The sequence below is a fragment of the Vulpes vulpes genome, chromosome 11, assembly GCF_048418805.1.
Source record: "Vulpes vulpes isolate BD-2025 chromosome 11, VulVul3, whole genome shotgun sequence".
Lineage (NCBI taxonomy): Eukaryota > Metazoa > Chordata > Mammalia > Carnivora > Canidae > Vulpes > Vulpes vulpes.
In genome coordinates this window covers 100,643,855-100,659,779 of record NC_132790.1, presented here as the reverse complement: position 1 = coordinate 100,659,779, position 15,925 = coordinate 100,643,855, and the positions used below count along the sequence as shown (strand labels likewise).

The following is a 15,925-nucleotide window of genomic DNA, read 5'->3' as shown; positions in this document are numbered from 1 at the left end:
GAGAGGTGCAGAGTGAGAGGGACAAGCAGACTCCTTTCCCATTCTGCTGAGTGGGGAGCCTGATGATGTAAGACTTGGTCCAGGACCCTGAGATCATGACCTGAGTTGAAATCAGACGCTTAACCAATTGAGCCACCCAGGCGCCCCTTAACATTATCTTTCAGATTAGGTTCATGGGGAGGAAGAAAACTTCACAGTGAAATGACAGCCTGGAAGAAATTATTTGTAACACATGTCACTGACAAAGAGTGAACATTATTAAAAGAACTACTATACAAAGAACTACTGAAAATTAATAAGATCAAGAAAAGCTAATAACAACTCAAAAGAAAAATAGCTTAAGAACCTGAAAAGTTAAAAAAAAAAAAAAAAAAAGAACCTGAAAAGTTGGTTTCCAGAAAAAGAAGCATAAAATTATGAAAAGGAGTTCATACTCCTAGATAAATGAATGTATAACTAAACAAATAAAACCAGATCATCCATCAGATTGGTATATTTCTTTTAAGAAAATAATTTAAAATATGCATTATTCTTTGACCTAACAATGCTGCTTCCAGTACATAAGAATAGCCATTTGTATAATTCTTTATAATAAAAACAAAAAATAACCTACAAATCATGTGTTATGGATGCATATATGTCTAAAATTATTTAATTGTGAAAAAAAGTAAACTTTAGGTTAATATGTATAGCTTGATTCCATTGGTTTCATACTTATGTTCTTGTATTTATATGTAAGTATGGATAGATAGATACATCAATTTAACTGTGGGGACAAGTTGGGAAGGACATGTACCAGATTTTCACATTGTGGAATGATATGAGGTAATCAAATGGGAGGATTTCATTTTTTATGTTTAAAGTGGTGAGGTTAGAGTACATCTCATGTTTTTATTGACTTTGGTATTTCATAAATGAAACTAATTTTAAAAAGAAGAAAAATCATCTGTCTTAATAGTTAATTATGCTCTAGAATTATAAAAATATTGGATTTGTATAGCCCCATTTAACATTTTTCCTTTATTACAACTAGTGCAAGTATAACACAAATGAGAAATACATAAAAATTCCTCACAGTTCTTATAATCCTCCCAAGGAAGTAGAGTAGTACTCTACTACATAATTGTTCTAGAAGACCATACTGTGTTTATTTCTAGGCTCTACAAAGTTTTGAGTAACATCACAAAAGTAATGGCTCCATGAGTCAGTTTCTGAATAGTAATTTTTTATAATTTTTAAAATGCATATAACACCCTTTAAAAACTATCATAGTCTTGAAAAATTATATGCCAACAAAAGGGACAACCTAGATGAAATGGATAAATTCCCAGAAACATATAGCCTCCCAAAACTGAATCAGGAAGAAATAGACAGTTTGAACACACCAATTACTAGCAATGAAATTACACCAGTAATCAACACACAAAAGTCCAGGACCAGATGGTTTTATAGGTGAATTCTACTAAACATTTAAAGAAGAGTTACTACCTATTCTTCTCAAACTCTTCCAAAATGCAAAAGAGGAAGGAAAACTTTCAAATTCACTCAATGAGACCAACATTACCCTGATACCAAAACCAGATAAAGACACCACTGAAAAAGAGAAATACAGGTCAATATCTCTGGTGAACACAGACTCAAAAATCCTCCAGAAAATATCAGCAAACTCAATTCAACAATACATTTAAAAAAATCATTTACAACAGTCAAGCAAAATTTATTCCTGGGATGTAAGGGTAGTTCCATGTTTGCAAATCAATTAACATGATATACCATATCAACAAGAGAAAGGATAAAAACTGTATGATCATGTCAATAGATGAAGGAAAAGCATTTGACAAAGTACAACATCCACTCATGATAAAAACTCTCAACAAGTACGTTTAGAGGGAACATATCTCAACATAATAAAGGCCATATAGGAAAAACCCACAACTAATATTCTACCCAGTGGTGAAAAACTGAGAGTTTTTCTCCTAAGCTCAGGGACAAGACAAGGATGTTCATTCTTAGCACTTTTATTCAACACAGTACTGGAAATCCCAGCTATGACACTCAGATAAAAAAAAGGAATAAAAGCCATCTGAATTGGTAAGGAAGAAGTAAAATTTGCAGACAACACAACACTATATGTAGAAAATCCTAAAGACTCCACCAAAAACTACTAGAATTGTAAAATGAATTCAATAAAGTTCTAGGATAAAAAATTAATATACAGAAATCAGTTGCATTTTTATACAATGATAAAGTAGCAAAAAGAGAAATTAAGAAAACTATCCCATTTACAAATGCACTGAAAATAATAAAAGTACCTAGGAATCAATTTAACTGAGGTGAAAGACCTGTACTCTGAAAACCGTAAAACACTGATGAAAAAAATTGAAGGCAACACAATGTAAAGATATTCCATGCTCACTGACCAGGAAAAATTTTGTCAAAACATCCAAACTACCCAAAGCAATCTATAGATTTAATGCAATTCCTATCAAAATATCAACAGCATTTTTCACAGAACTAGAATAATTCTAAAACTTGTATGGACCCACAAAAGATCCTTAATACTAAAGCAATCTTGAAAAAGGACAAAGCTGGAATTATCACAATCCCAGATTTCAAAATATACTACAAAGCTGTAGTAATTCAAAACAGTATGGTACTAGCACAGAAACAAACACACAGATCAATGGAACAAAATGGCCCAAAAAGAAATCCAAGATTATATGGTCAATTAATCTATAACAAAGGAAGCAAGAATATACCATGAGGAAAAGGATCTCTTCAAAAAATGGTTTTGGGTTAAAAAAATGGTTTTGGGGAAATTGGACAGCTACATGTGAAGGAATAAAATTGTATTTATTACACCATACAAAAAAATAAACTCAAAATTTTTTAGTTATTTTGGAACAAATATTTTTCCAAAGAATATATGCAGATGGCCAACAGATACATGAAAAGATGTTTAACATCATTGATCATCAAGGAAATGCAAATCAAAGCCACAATAAGATGTCACCTCACACCCATCAGAATGGCTAAAATAAAAAATGCAAGGAAAATCAAGTGTTTGTGTGGATGTGGAGCGAAAGGAACCCTTTTGCACTGTTGGTGGGAATATAAACTTGTGGAACTACTGTGGAAGAAAAAACATATGGGGGTTCCTTGAAAAATTGAAAATAGAATTACCATGTGATCTCGTAATTCTACTCCTGGGTATTTACCCAAGGAACGCAGAAACACTAATTCAAAAAGATAATACGCACCCCTATGTTTATTGCAGCATTATTTACAATAGCCAGCATATGGAAGCAATGCAGTGTTTCTCCACAGATGAGTGGATTACGAAGAGGTGATACATACATATATAATGGAATATGACTCAGCTATAAAAAAAATCAGTCTCACCCTTTGCAACAACATAGATGGATCTGGAGGGTATAACACTACATGAAATAAGGTCAGTCAGAGAAAGACATGATTTCACTTATATGTGGAACTTAAGGAATAAAACAAACAAAGAAAAAAAAGAGACAAATCAAAAAACAGACTCTTAAATATAGAGAACAAACTGGTGGTTACCAAATGAGAGGTAGGTGGTGGGGGGGGGGTGTGTAGATGAAACAGGTGAAGGGGATTAAGAGCACACTTATTGTGACAAGTTCTGAGTAATGCATGGAATTGCTGAATCGCTATACTGTACATCTGAAACTAATAGGATGCTGTATATTAATTGTATTGGAATTTTAAAAATACAAATTTAAAATAAAACTTAAGTTTTAGCATATGTCCACACAAAAACTTGTACACACATATTCACAGCAGTATTATTCATAAGTCAAAAAATGAAAGCAACCCAAGTGTACATTACCCGATGAATGAACAAACAAGATGTGGTCTATTCATACAATGGAACTGTATTTGGCCGTAAAAGGAATGAAGTATTGATACGTATCACAACATGGATGAACATCATGCTAAGTGACAAAAGCCAGTCACAAAGTATTACATATTGTACGATCTCATTCACATAAAATATCCAGAATTAGCCAATTTATAGAGACAAATGTAGATTAGTGGTTGCCTGGGGCTGTGGAAGAAGGTAGGGAGAAGGTGGGAAGTGACTGCTAGTGGGTACTAGGTTTCTTTTTGGATGGGTGGAAGTGTTTTAAAATTGAATTTATGATGATGACTGCACAACTCTGCAGAACCAATGAACTGTGCACTTTAAGTTGGTAAACTTATGATATACAAATTATATCTCAATAAAGCTCTTTTTAAAATGTCTTACGGGAGTGTTTTATTAATATTAGCATAGCTGTGAGAAGAGTTTTAGAAAATTTGTCCTTTTTCTTTTGCGTTTCCAATTGTCTTCTCTATATCACCACATGCCTACACTAAAACTCAAAGACTGTGGTTGATCGTGATTCTTTTTATAGAGAATTTTCCCCCTCCCAATTTTGAACCTATTTGGTTGATATCTTTCTTGTATCAGCAGCCCACAGATGAAGATAAAATGGAAGCACTGTACTTACCTTCAATAATATGTTTTCTTGACAACCCTCTTTCCGTTTCAGCTCTAACAAGAAAAAGAAGCAAATGACTTTGAGTGGGGATGTGCTTTTTTTTTTTAAAAAAAAAAAAATGCTATTTCAAAAGTACAGAGGAATAATCATTTTGGATCAAATTGCTAATTTTATACCCCGTTCTTGGCAAATTCTATACCACAGGTTGAGGAGAGAAGGCTGGTGAACAATGCACTGAGCCCCTTGTCTTTGGAGACCCCAGGTGATGAATTAACCATGATTCTCATCACACAATATCAATAATAACTCAGCCATACACACCCTGTCCGTACAAACTGTGACACATGGCTCGACATTTCCACCTTGCTCTTAACTAATCCCAAGCACCGCTACCCCCGCCACCCCCAAAAAAGCCTTGACATAAGTTTGTGAGCTGCTGAGAACACTGGCTTTTCTGAGAAAGGAAGCACATTTGGAAGTGCCTTTTGACTTGCAAAAGAAATTTCACAATTACTTTCTGTTAAAATGTGATAGGAGTCTTTCTTACATCAGTATCCTAAGAAGACAAACACTTAATGAGGACTTTTTTTTTCACTGACCATCCTCAAGCTCTGCAGTTAGAAGGAAATATGGTCCTTGAGTTTTAAAGTACTGATGAAGTGTTTCTTCAACATCACTACCTGTGGCAACCTCATTTTAAAACACAGTTGTTTACCATTTGCCTTTGGGGATTTTGAATCTTTTATAAAAACATTAGATAGTACTGTATGTAGGAACGCTTGGGTGGCTCAGTGGTTGAGTGCCTGCCTGCGGCCCAGGGCGTGATCCTGGAGTCCAGGGACCAAATCCCACATTGGGCTCCCTGCAGGGAGCCTGTTTCTCCCTCTGCCTCTCTGTCTCTCATGAATAAATAAATAAAATTAAAAAAAAAACAAAACAAAACATAGTACTGTAGGCAGTACTCAGCAACACAGCGCTTCTTGCAGAGTGTCTTCTTCCCTGTTTATTTCAAATGTATAGGCAAAGCTTTAAGTACCATTGCAGAAGCACCATGAATCAGAGCACAGATGACGTAAATCTACATTTCTCACAGGCACCATGTTGCTTGATTTTTATATAGCTGTTGGTAAGAATAAAAATCTAGATTCTTTCTGTCTTCGTCGTCACCATAAATAGGTTCAAAATAGCAATAAAACATGAGTGTGCGTGTGTGGATACATTTTGATTAGAAGATTCCCAAGGCAATGTCCTCTGTCTCCAATTTTATTTTTAACTATGCCCTCTCAATTACAGGGAGGTAAATAAGGTTTTGTTTGTGGGTTCTTTCTGTATTTTTGTTATTTGTTTTGGTTAAGACTCCATGGAAATATTTATGATTTCTGTTAAAAGGTAATGTGGAATAGCTAGCCGGACTTCCAAGTTGTAGTGAATCATGTGAGTACCAGTTCAAACACCAGTAGGCTCAAAAGAGGCCAATTTGTCTTGTGAAATTTGTTTGCATCCCACAACAGACAAAGGGCCTCTTTCATTTGCCTGCCAGTGAGTGCTATGGTAGCTTCCTGTTATTCTTCAAAAGGCGGTCCTTTTGACCAACATTTTCAACACCTTCTGCAGAAACCATCGGATACTCACATGTGGGGCCAGACAAGATATTTTTATCTTTGCATTCCATAGAAGTCTCTGAGTTTTGGCAGATTCGGACAGCTTTTCTTCTGTGATGCTATATGCTTATTTTCTTTTCCCAAAATTTGAACTCTATTTTGGAAATGGTTCTAAGTATGAGGTTGGCCTTTGAAAATCTCCACGAATTGCTTAGTGACAAGTGACCACATGCTTTACACTAATTTCTTTGGGGCATCTTGCTAAAATTGAATCCTAGGGTAACTGCTATTTCCTTCAAGGCTGAAAAAAATAATCTTTCTCCTCAAACCAATTAATTTTAGTACACTAGACATAAAATGGTTGCCCAAAAGGATAAGAGCATGAACTAGTAGTTGCTTCCTGTCAAGTAGGGAAAAGAAAAGGTATTTAACTTACTTTCCACCCCAGTAGAGTTTGGTTGTTATGACCAGGCTGGACCTCCTGTATGTTAGACAAACATAGAGAAATATTAAATTGTTAGTTATTATAGTGAGTCATATTACTATAGCATCAGAAATAATTTATCGTGCCTATTTTAAAAAAAAAACTGGTAAAAAGATACATTTGTTAATTTGTGTCACTGAAATATTGGGGCAAAGGGAAGCTGGTGAGGGGGGACAGTAAATCTGATCCTAGATGAAGAGGCTGAAGGGGAGTGACCTTTCCATGGAAGGGGCGCTGGAGGGCTGATTGGGGGGTGTGACGAAGAGAGTGAGTGGTAGGCAGGGGAGGCAGGAATGGTAAATGAGAGGGTCAGTGAGTGAATTTAAAGCACCCACTAACACTTATTTAGCATCTGACATAACGTTCATTGAGTGTGAGCTTTCTGCCAAGGACCATGGGCCCGAGTGGCTTTCCAACTGTGTGACTTTCACAGGCAGTAACTGACTGCAGGGAAATAGGGATGATAAAGTACAGTAGTCAGTGAACAGAAGCAAAATTTCTTTGAGTGTTTTATTAAATTGAAATGTTATTGTAGGAAGACAGGCCTAAAATTTTTAAGTCATGGTTTTAACCACTTAACTCCTAAGGGAATGAAACGTGGAAATCTTGTCAGCAAATTTATTGTCTTCTCTAAACCACACCCAAGGAAGGGCAGGAAATGGCAATCGTATCATGATGATGGTGGAAGAGGAAACATGCCTTGAGAGCTACAGTCACAGAATTTATGATCAAGAGGCAGATATCAGTATAATTTGGTTTCTCCAGGTATGTAATTCAATTGAACTAGTCTAGGGGAAAAAAAAATCATTTGGGATTCAAAGGTGAAGACCAAACTTTGGGAGTATTTGAAATAAGGCATTTCTAATTCCATCAGCTGTAGAGCCGAAGCCTCGGGGCACGCAGGTATAAGAGCCTCACAAGATTAACGATAACCAATGGGGAACAAGGGTGACAATTCTGACAGCTTAGCTGCAACAAGAAAAATTTGTAGAAAATGTCAGCAATCCCAACCCGCTGAAGTTAATTCCCCGAAAAGTAATTTGAATCACTGTAATGGAAGCTCTACCGATATGTGCATCTGGAGATTACACACTGAGGAAGGGCTGATGCACTTTCCAGGTTAATCCATCAACCCCACGATACCCTGTGTAACAGCAATCTGCCACAGGGGAGCCAGGTCTCCTTTAGCAAACATTTTCACAGCTTCAACAAAAGGCCGGATGGAATATCATAAAAAATGAATGCAGTCCTCTGGATGATTCAGAGCAGCTGGGCCTTCCAAAGCTGCAGATCCTATCCATATAGACTTGTATTTGCAAAGTTGGGCTTTTTGTGAGATGTGTGGGCTACATGCATGTGCACACTAACGTGTATGTTCAAATAGCAGGAGTAGCCAGCAACCTGGCCAATTATCAAGGACTGTGATGGAGGCATTTTCAGCAACTCTTCTGAGTGGGTGGAGAATGAGAATATGAGTATCTTACAGGGATACAGCACAGCTTTCAAAACACTTCTGCACACCTTATCTCACTTTATCAACATGGCACTTGGTGAGCAGTCATGCCATCCATTTTACAGGTGGGGAAATGGAGATTCAGAGAAGTGAGATAACTTGGCCCGAAAAGCACAGCAGGCAAATGGCAGTCCTGGGACCAGAAGCCAGGTATGCTAGTGGCAATTCCTTGTAGAGACTTGACTCCATGCTGTGGTGCATCTGTTTAGCAATCTTGTAGGGGCAGCTGTGCACTGATATCAATATCCTGTAGCATGGGGACAGCTTGGGTTTTCATTCGTAAGACTGAAAGGCAGTTTGTAAAAGATGTATGTAAATCTGTTTTCTGGTAGGCGTATGCTCTGCAAACCATGGAGAGTGATGGTTAGATGTTCTCTGGGTGTCAGGGGGAAATGGCTCCCGCAGTGACGCTCCTCTCCTACCTCAGGTGTCCTGTCAGCCTACACCTCACTGCACAGTTCACTGGGCTGCTGGGGGACTCATCTCCAGGGTCTCTGTTATGGGCTGAATTGTGTCCCCTACAAAGACATGTTAAAGACCTAACCTCCAGTGCCTCAGAATGTGAGCTTATTTGGAAATAAGCTCATTAGAGATGCAATTAATTAAGATGGGGTCATACTGGAGTGGGGTGAGTCTTTAATCCAACATGACCAGTGTCCTTTTAAGAAGACACAGACACACGAGGGGAGAATGCCATCTGATGGCAGAGGCAGAGGTTGAGTGTAGCTGCATGATGAGAAATGCCCAGGATGGCCAGCAAGAACCAAAGGCCAGGAAGAGGCAAGGGAGGATTCTACTCAGAGTTTCTGAGGCAGCACAGCTCTGCCCAAACCTTGGTTTTGTACTTGTGGCCTCCAGAGCTGGGAGGGAACACATTTCTATGGTCTCAAGCCAAGCAGCTTGCAGCACTTGGTTCCAGGAGCCCTAAGAAAGTGGCGCCATCCCTACTGGGGCGGTGATGGATGGGCCAGCCTTCTGAGTGGGAACAGAGCTCCAGCAAGGTGGAGGACGGGGCGGGGATGTGAATATTTTTCCATATTTAAGGTTGAATATACTTTTCTCCTTATATCCTTACAATCCCTGGAGTGGAGGTGGAGGAGCAGGGAGAGGAAGAAAGTGGGTCACCAATCCTTATTTGGTCATATCTCCACAAGTTTCTGGGTTTCCGTTTCCACCAATACCACAGAGTTGTTTATTTGGCCAACAGCAGATCTTCCACCAGAGGGCTAGAGGGCCCCACACCTGCCCCGTGAGCTTTGTTTGCTTCTGTACTCATGTTGGGGAGGAAGCGACTGTGGTGGTTGATACGCATAGTGGAATGGAGGGGGCTGCCTCCCCATGCCCCCCAGATGAGGTTGCCACTGGCTTTGGCTCCAGCCCCTGAAGGAATGGGATGTGAGCCCCTCAGAGACAGCAGATGAAGCACTTTCTGGAATGCCCAGAAAATAGGGCTCTTGGCACATGGCAGAGGCACTGCTAATCGTGTTCACATAGGAGAGCTTTGGGGCACCTGTCACAAGGACTTCTTTCTTCATCATTTCTTTGCACCTGGCGTTGTCAGTGAAATGAACAGTGCACGTACACACACGTGTATAGACAGCTTCCTATCAACGGCCTGCTTTCACCAAAGCTCCACAAACAGCACCAAGAAATCCTGAAAATGCCACTTTCTTTTACGCACGACTAGCTCATGAACATCTCCTCCTTCCCTCTCAACCCCATGGTAATTCACTGCAATCAATGACTAATCGATACTTTTTGAAGCACACATAATGAACTTGTTAGTATTTATTTTCAAACAACTATAAATCATCTCTTTACCAAGAATCGACTTTTTTTTTGACAGCCTTTTGTTCAGCTGTCATGCAATTTTATTTTCCCTTCTCTGGTACAAAATAATAACAGGCTTTTAAAGGCAAGTACGTGATTAGGGTGGATAAATGCATTACCTCCAGCCTTTCTTCTTGATGATGCTCCCCAGAATCACTTCAGCCCTGGAAGGGAAACAGATAATGGCTTAGGATATGGTGTCCTGGAAACGCAAGAGTCAATCCAAAACCACGAGAGCCATTCCTTGTTTGAACTCTCAGTGCCTACGTGTCCCGAAAATAGAAGCTGCTCTCGGCTAGTAGCACAGTTTCCGCTGTTTCTGCTTGTGCCTGCAGAATCCTGCTCCTGGAGCATTCCAGAAGCACCTGCCAAACCCTGACATGCTGGCAGGAGACCGCCTGTGGTCCTGATACTAAGAAACAACAGAGTCATTTGGCAGTTTGGTGTTTTTGAACCGCTGATCCCATATATAAATATTCTGCCTGGTGGAGTCCAATGGGAGTCAAGGTTTCCCTTCCGATTACTGTGGTCTTCTATTTCGACCAGGGAAGACGATGGGACTTTGCACCATTTAGACAGAAGATACTGACTCCTGGGTGATCTTACAGTATGAAAAAACCTCAAACAAAACAAACCATGTGGGGGTTTAGATGTCCCAAAGGCTAGGGTGCGGATGCAGCGGCCCACGTAGAGAACGTCCTGGGTTCTAAGACGAGGGCTGCCCCAGATGCAAGCTGGAGGGAGATGTAGACAAGCATTCTTCCCCGATCCCTCCCCTGCTGCCAGGGGTTGGTGGTGGAGACATTTACTGAAGACACCTTCACTCTCTTCTCCCCTCTTCCTACCTGGACCCAAAGTCAAGGAGACTAAGACTTTCTTGTAGATCCCTCCCAGTCAGACCAATGTTGTGAGACCATGTGGGCCCTCCGAGGCTTTGGGAATGTGGAGATCCACAGACTTAGCACATTGTTCACCAGAGTCCTAGAGACGGGCCTGTCAGGCAGTCTGTCCATGTGGACAAGTGGCCTAGGTGCTCCAGTTCTCTTCTGAGATGTGTTTGTCATGCCAGGGCACGGAGGGCATGGGCCTTGAGGCCTCCCCAAGGGCACAGTGCCCACATGGTCTGACCGAGCAGTGAGTCCTCCTGTCTTAGGGCTCCAAACTTGCTCTCAGAAGAGCACAGGAAGGTTGAAGCTGGTGTGACTTCTCTAGCAGAAGCAGCAAGGTCCTCTTACAGCCCTCTCTCAGCCCTCCCTGTCCTCTAAAGGGGGTCTGAAATGCCCTCCTATGAAACAGACTGAATTTCTTGGCATCTTTGAGGACCCCCTGTTTTAATCTCTGGCCTACTTGTCCTGCTAGGTTGAGGGATGGGCCTGCCAATAGGAAAAGCAGCCCCTGGTTTCCTGTAGAGAGGACCCTCCAGGTTCCCTCAGGGGGTGAGGAGCTATGAGATGTGGTTATGAAATAACAGGATGAGCTTGTGAACGACCACGCTGGAATCTGCTCGTTTACTTCCTCACTCCTATAGCCAACTCACATTTCTTGACCTCCACTGCCACCACGCTGGTCCCAGCCACCTCTGCCCCTCGGGTATCCCAACCCATGGCCACTGTTCTCGGCCATTCTTCACACAGGGGCCAGGGGCAAGAAGGTCTGGGTGGACAGAGAGGGCCAGAGGCGGTCAATAGCCCCAGCTCTGAAGATGGGGATAGAGAACAGCAGAAAACCAGCGCCCTCAAAGCGTGTGGGAAGGGCACACCCTTCTCACCACCTTCTCAGCAAACATCCGAGCAGACTGTTGGCACCAAAAATGCCACCTGAGGGGACGCAAACAGGCACCGACTTACTTTCCAGCAGCATAGACTTCAGCAGTGTCAAAGAGATTCACTCCACTTTCGTAGGCAATTGTCATCAGCCGTTCAGCAACCTGCAAGAGGACGTGGAGGTGAGCAGAAAAGCCCAATGTTTACCCACCCGAGGAAGCAACTTTGTCTCCGGCAATCTCTAAGAACACTGGAGACTCGCTGTAACCACTCCTTGTTCTCAGCTGTATCACAGAACGAAACAAAAGAAGATTCAACCGGACATATGTGGGAGCACTGTTTCCTTTCTCTCGGACCTCGACTAGGCACCGAGGGATTTCCTTCAACGCTGGGCCAGGTCAGCCCTCGGGAGCAAGGCGAGGTGAGGTGGATAGAGCCTCACTTCTCACGCTGCTTGGAAGATCTGGTTTGATGCCCTTCTCCACAGCATCGTAATCTCTCTGAGGAGGGGGATCAGTTGTACCACTGGTGACTCCATTTCTCTTTTTCCCCTGTCTCTAAGCCGATAGGTTCTGGCAGCTGGGTGACTCCTGACCTAAAAGCCTGTGCCTTTTTTCCTCCAGGCTTAGTGGGCTGCGCTGATGAGCCAGAGATGAGACGGAGCCATAACTGCTGTAAAATTCATGCCTCCCGTGGGCCCACGAAACCCCAGCCACCATCACAGGGCCACCTGCCAGCTGGGCGGTAGAGAGGCGGCAGTGAGCTGGCTCAGGGGCATCCGGCTCCCCACTGCTCCGCCTGCGAATACATCTCCATGCTCCCCCTTAACTTCCTTTGTGCTGCCGGATGCAAGGGTGCCAGGAGCACCACCGCGGCCAGAAGCAGCAGCCCGAGGGCCAGCCAGAGAGGGACGGCGATAAACAGCGGGGGAGACGACATTTCTCATTTGGCTGATGGACTTCTTGGCTAACTGAAAATTAATACAGCTCCGGAATAATTAAAATTGATTTTTCCATTACGTTTCTGAGTGTGCGCTACCGTCGCTTCATCAGCAGCGCTTCCAAGACAAACTCTTCCCCTGTTGTTTTTAAAATCGGCGTATCGAGAAAACTACTAGGCTAGCCGGAGGGGAGTCCACGCTCATCCTGCAGAGTACTGGCCCTCAGAACGCAACTGCTGCTTTTACGCATAATTTTATGCCATTACTGGCTGCCATGATGACGTTCACCCCAAGTAGAAATCAAAAGCTAAGACAGGCGTAGTAGTGTCTTTCCCATCACGACCGCTCCACATTTCAGAAACTCCTGGGCTCGCGCGGCGTGTTCTCCGTGCGCTTGGTCGCATCACATACGAGGGGACCGTTAACGGGGAACGTGCGTCCGGTTACCCGCAGAGGAATGGAAGGGAAGGCCGGAGAAGCCTGGGTGGAGTCGGCCTACACGGCGCTGACACGTGCCTCAACCGTGAGAGGTCAAGGCCCCAATGCGGAAGAGCGTCCGTGACCCAGGAGGCCTGTTTGCGGGCCTTGGGCGTACCGCACGGCTTACAGGACCACGCAACTCGGGCGAGGTTCCCCGACCGCTCTATTTTCGCTTTTTCATCTTCAAAAATGAAGACGACCCGGCTCAGGCTCCCGACACGCCTCGGCGGAAGCGGAAGTTCCCGCTGACATCCGGGCAGGGCAGGCGGAAGTAGCGGGGGTTGACGGGAGGTCAGATGACACCTCTGGGCCAATGAGATGCGAGGATGGACTCGCTGAGGCTTCTGGGAGCACGTGTCCTCGTTCTTCTCACGGAGCTTCTCGAGACGTGGCAGGCGGCCCGGGGTTGGTGTCCTGAGCAAGGCTGGGGCCTCCGTGGGGCTCCCCCCGCCCCCGCCCCCGCCCCCGGGATAAGGTCGCTGTGGAAGGAGCACGGGGCCGCGGACGGAGTCCACCCTGGGGCCAGCTCTCCGGCTCCACTTCGCGCGGGAAGACCAAGGTGACTTTCCCGGTGCGGGTCAGGCCAGCTTGGCCTGCGTGTATAGTTGCGTGCGGTCCAGGGCACCGGGACTATCCTAGTAGGTAGGAAAACGGAAGTAAAGCTCTGAAGACCAAGTGCTGGAAGATAGCGACCTTTCTACACTTGCCCACAGGTAAGAAATAGGACACGAGTGAGTGACAGCTCTCTTCTCGGTCTTGTGATGAGGCCGGATCATCCCACGGGAGTCACCTCACGGCTGGGCCTAGGCTGGTATTTGGGCCCTTCGCTGTTGGATGCATGGCCGACTTCGCCCCGTAATGGGGACATCGCCAGCCCCCGAGGCAGTCACAGCCCGGTCATGCCGGGATTCACAGTTTGCACCTGCTGTATGGTGAGCCCGTCGGAAGCAGAGGGAAGGCCGAAGACCTGGGAAGGTGATTTCGACTGCATTTTTCCCTCGCGGAAATGCTTGCGCTCCGGTGATTGAGCTGCTGGCGGGGCTGCGGTCTCCCCTGGGCCTCCCCGGCCTTCTCATCGCTGTGCTTCTCTCTGCAGGACCCCCCTCCCTCCCAGGGGAGGGGGGGAGCGGGGGAGGTCACAGCTGTTCTTTAGAAGGACAGCAGCTATTTGTCTGGTGACAGCCTTACCCTGCGGCTTTTGGAATTGTAATTGTCAAATGAGGGGTTTCAAAGGCCAGCCTTGCACACTCGGCCCGGGCAAGCTGGGCTCATTGCAGCGGAGAGCGGAGACGGCGAAGAGGAGAGCAGACTTACAAGAGGAGGTGGTGCCCTTAACAGTTGGCCCCTCTGCTCCTAAAGCAAAGGTATTTTTGTCTTTTTATCCTGCAGCGAGTGAAACAGGCAGTAGAAGGTTGTGCGCTTGCCGGACACAGTGGGTTCTTGATTTTAGATCCTGCTCCCTGTCACCTACTTTGTATCTGACCTACGTCTGTGGCCACGGTTTTGCTGTTTGTGGACTTGCCTCTGTGCCTCCTCCATACAAGCTACCTGATGCCAGTCTGAGAGCCCTGTGATGACCCGCCCAGATGTTCCTTCAGAACCGGAGGACTTACTCTCCAGACTGCTGGGAAGGCTGCCGTCAGATGGCCCGCAGCTGTCAGTTCCTGCTGGAAATTGATGTTGGCTAAAGGTAGTCGCCTAGGCCAAGGCGAGACCTGCTTCCCAGGGCAGACTCTCTCCAATGACCGGTCACACAGAGGATATAAATACCCAGTCCTCTTGCCCCAATCTGGAACACTCTTACACAGCCAGCTCAGCTTTGGAGCTCTCCATGGGGTCAGCCGTGGTCATGGCCAAGACTGCACCATGGCCTAACTTTCTAATAACTGTTCTGTGTGCTAACCTCCAGTGTGATCTACTTTCCAAGGGATCCCCCATGTGACAAACTCTATGGTGACCTATGCCCACTATGGGGAACAGGCATTCAGACGGAGAGAATGTGTGGATAAGACGCCTATCCCTAGGATCTAGTAAATAACACTGGTGACCTTGGCAGCTGTGGAAAAGACCCTCTGTTCCCGCAAGCTTCTCCCTAGGAATGATAGTAAGAACTACCTTTATAAAGGGCTTGTTCTGGGCCAGGCACCAGGCTGAGCACTTCATAGGCATCATCTCATTAATCTGACTCGTGATCCTGCTGAGTAGGGCCTATCACCTGCGTTTCACTGATGTGGCAACTGTTAGTAAATGTTAGTAAATCCAGTGGCAGAATGGGCTGGATCCCACTGAGTGTATATGCTCAGACATTATATCACAGATTCCTCAGTGGTGTTGCAGGAAGATGGAGAAGGATCAGAGGGACTTGAGGACATTGTCACTGGGGAGTTATTGATGCTCAATGCCTGCATGACTCACTTATGCCATGACGATATTCCTTAAAGTCAATGATAAGAATAGCACTTTGGTAAGCACTGTTTTGAATGTATAAACAGAGACTTAGAGAACTTTTATGGTAAATAAATTCTTACAGCTGCCGTTATATGGTGTCTGCTTCCTACCAGTCAAGGGTTATATAAACATTTCACATGTATAGCATGGTTCATCCTTTCAACAGATCTCCAAAGTTAAACTTTATCATCCCATTTCACATCAGAGGGACTGAGGCTCAGAGAGGTTGGATCTGCTTGCTCAAGCCGAGGTGAAATCCCATGCTAAAAAGGAAAAGTCCCTGCAACCTAGGATCCAACTGATCAGTTGGTCACCGTAGGTGGAGCTAACACACACACACACACAC

General features: G+C 44.2%; 1 protein-coding gene across 7 annotated transcripts in view; it reads right to left on the bottom strand.

Moving 5' to 3' along the window:
* Positions 1–15,925, bottom strand: part of KCNAB1 (potassium voltage-gated channel subfamily A regulatory beta subunit 1) — a 362,126-nt gene that overhangs the window by 62,627 nt on the left and 283,574 nt on the right. For all 7 annotated transcript variants that reach the window (XM_072727225.1, XM_026006130.2, XM_026006136.2 and 4 more), the window contains 4 exons: positions 11,796–11,875; positions 10,068–10,112; positions 6,558–6,602; positions 4,530–4,573 (listed from right to left, as the gene is read on the bottom strand). In XM_072727225.1, the coding sequence (XP_072583326.1) occupies positions 4,530–4,573; positions 6,558–6,602; positions 10,068–10,112; positions 11,796–11,875 (214 nt within the window). The remainder of the gene's footprint in view (positions 1–4,529; positions 4,574–6,557; positions 6,603–10,067; positions 10,113–11,795; positions 11,876–15,925) is intronic.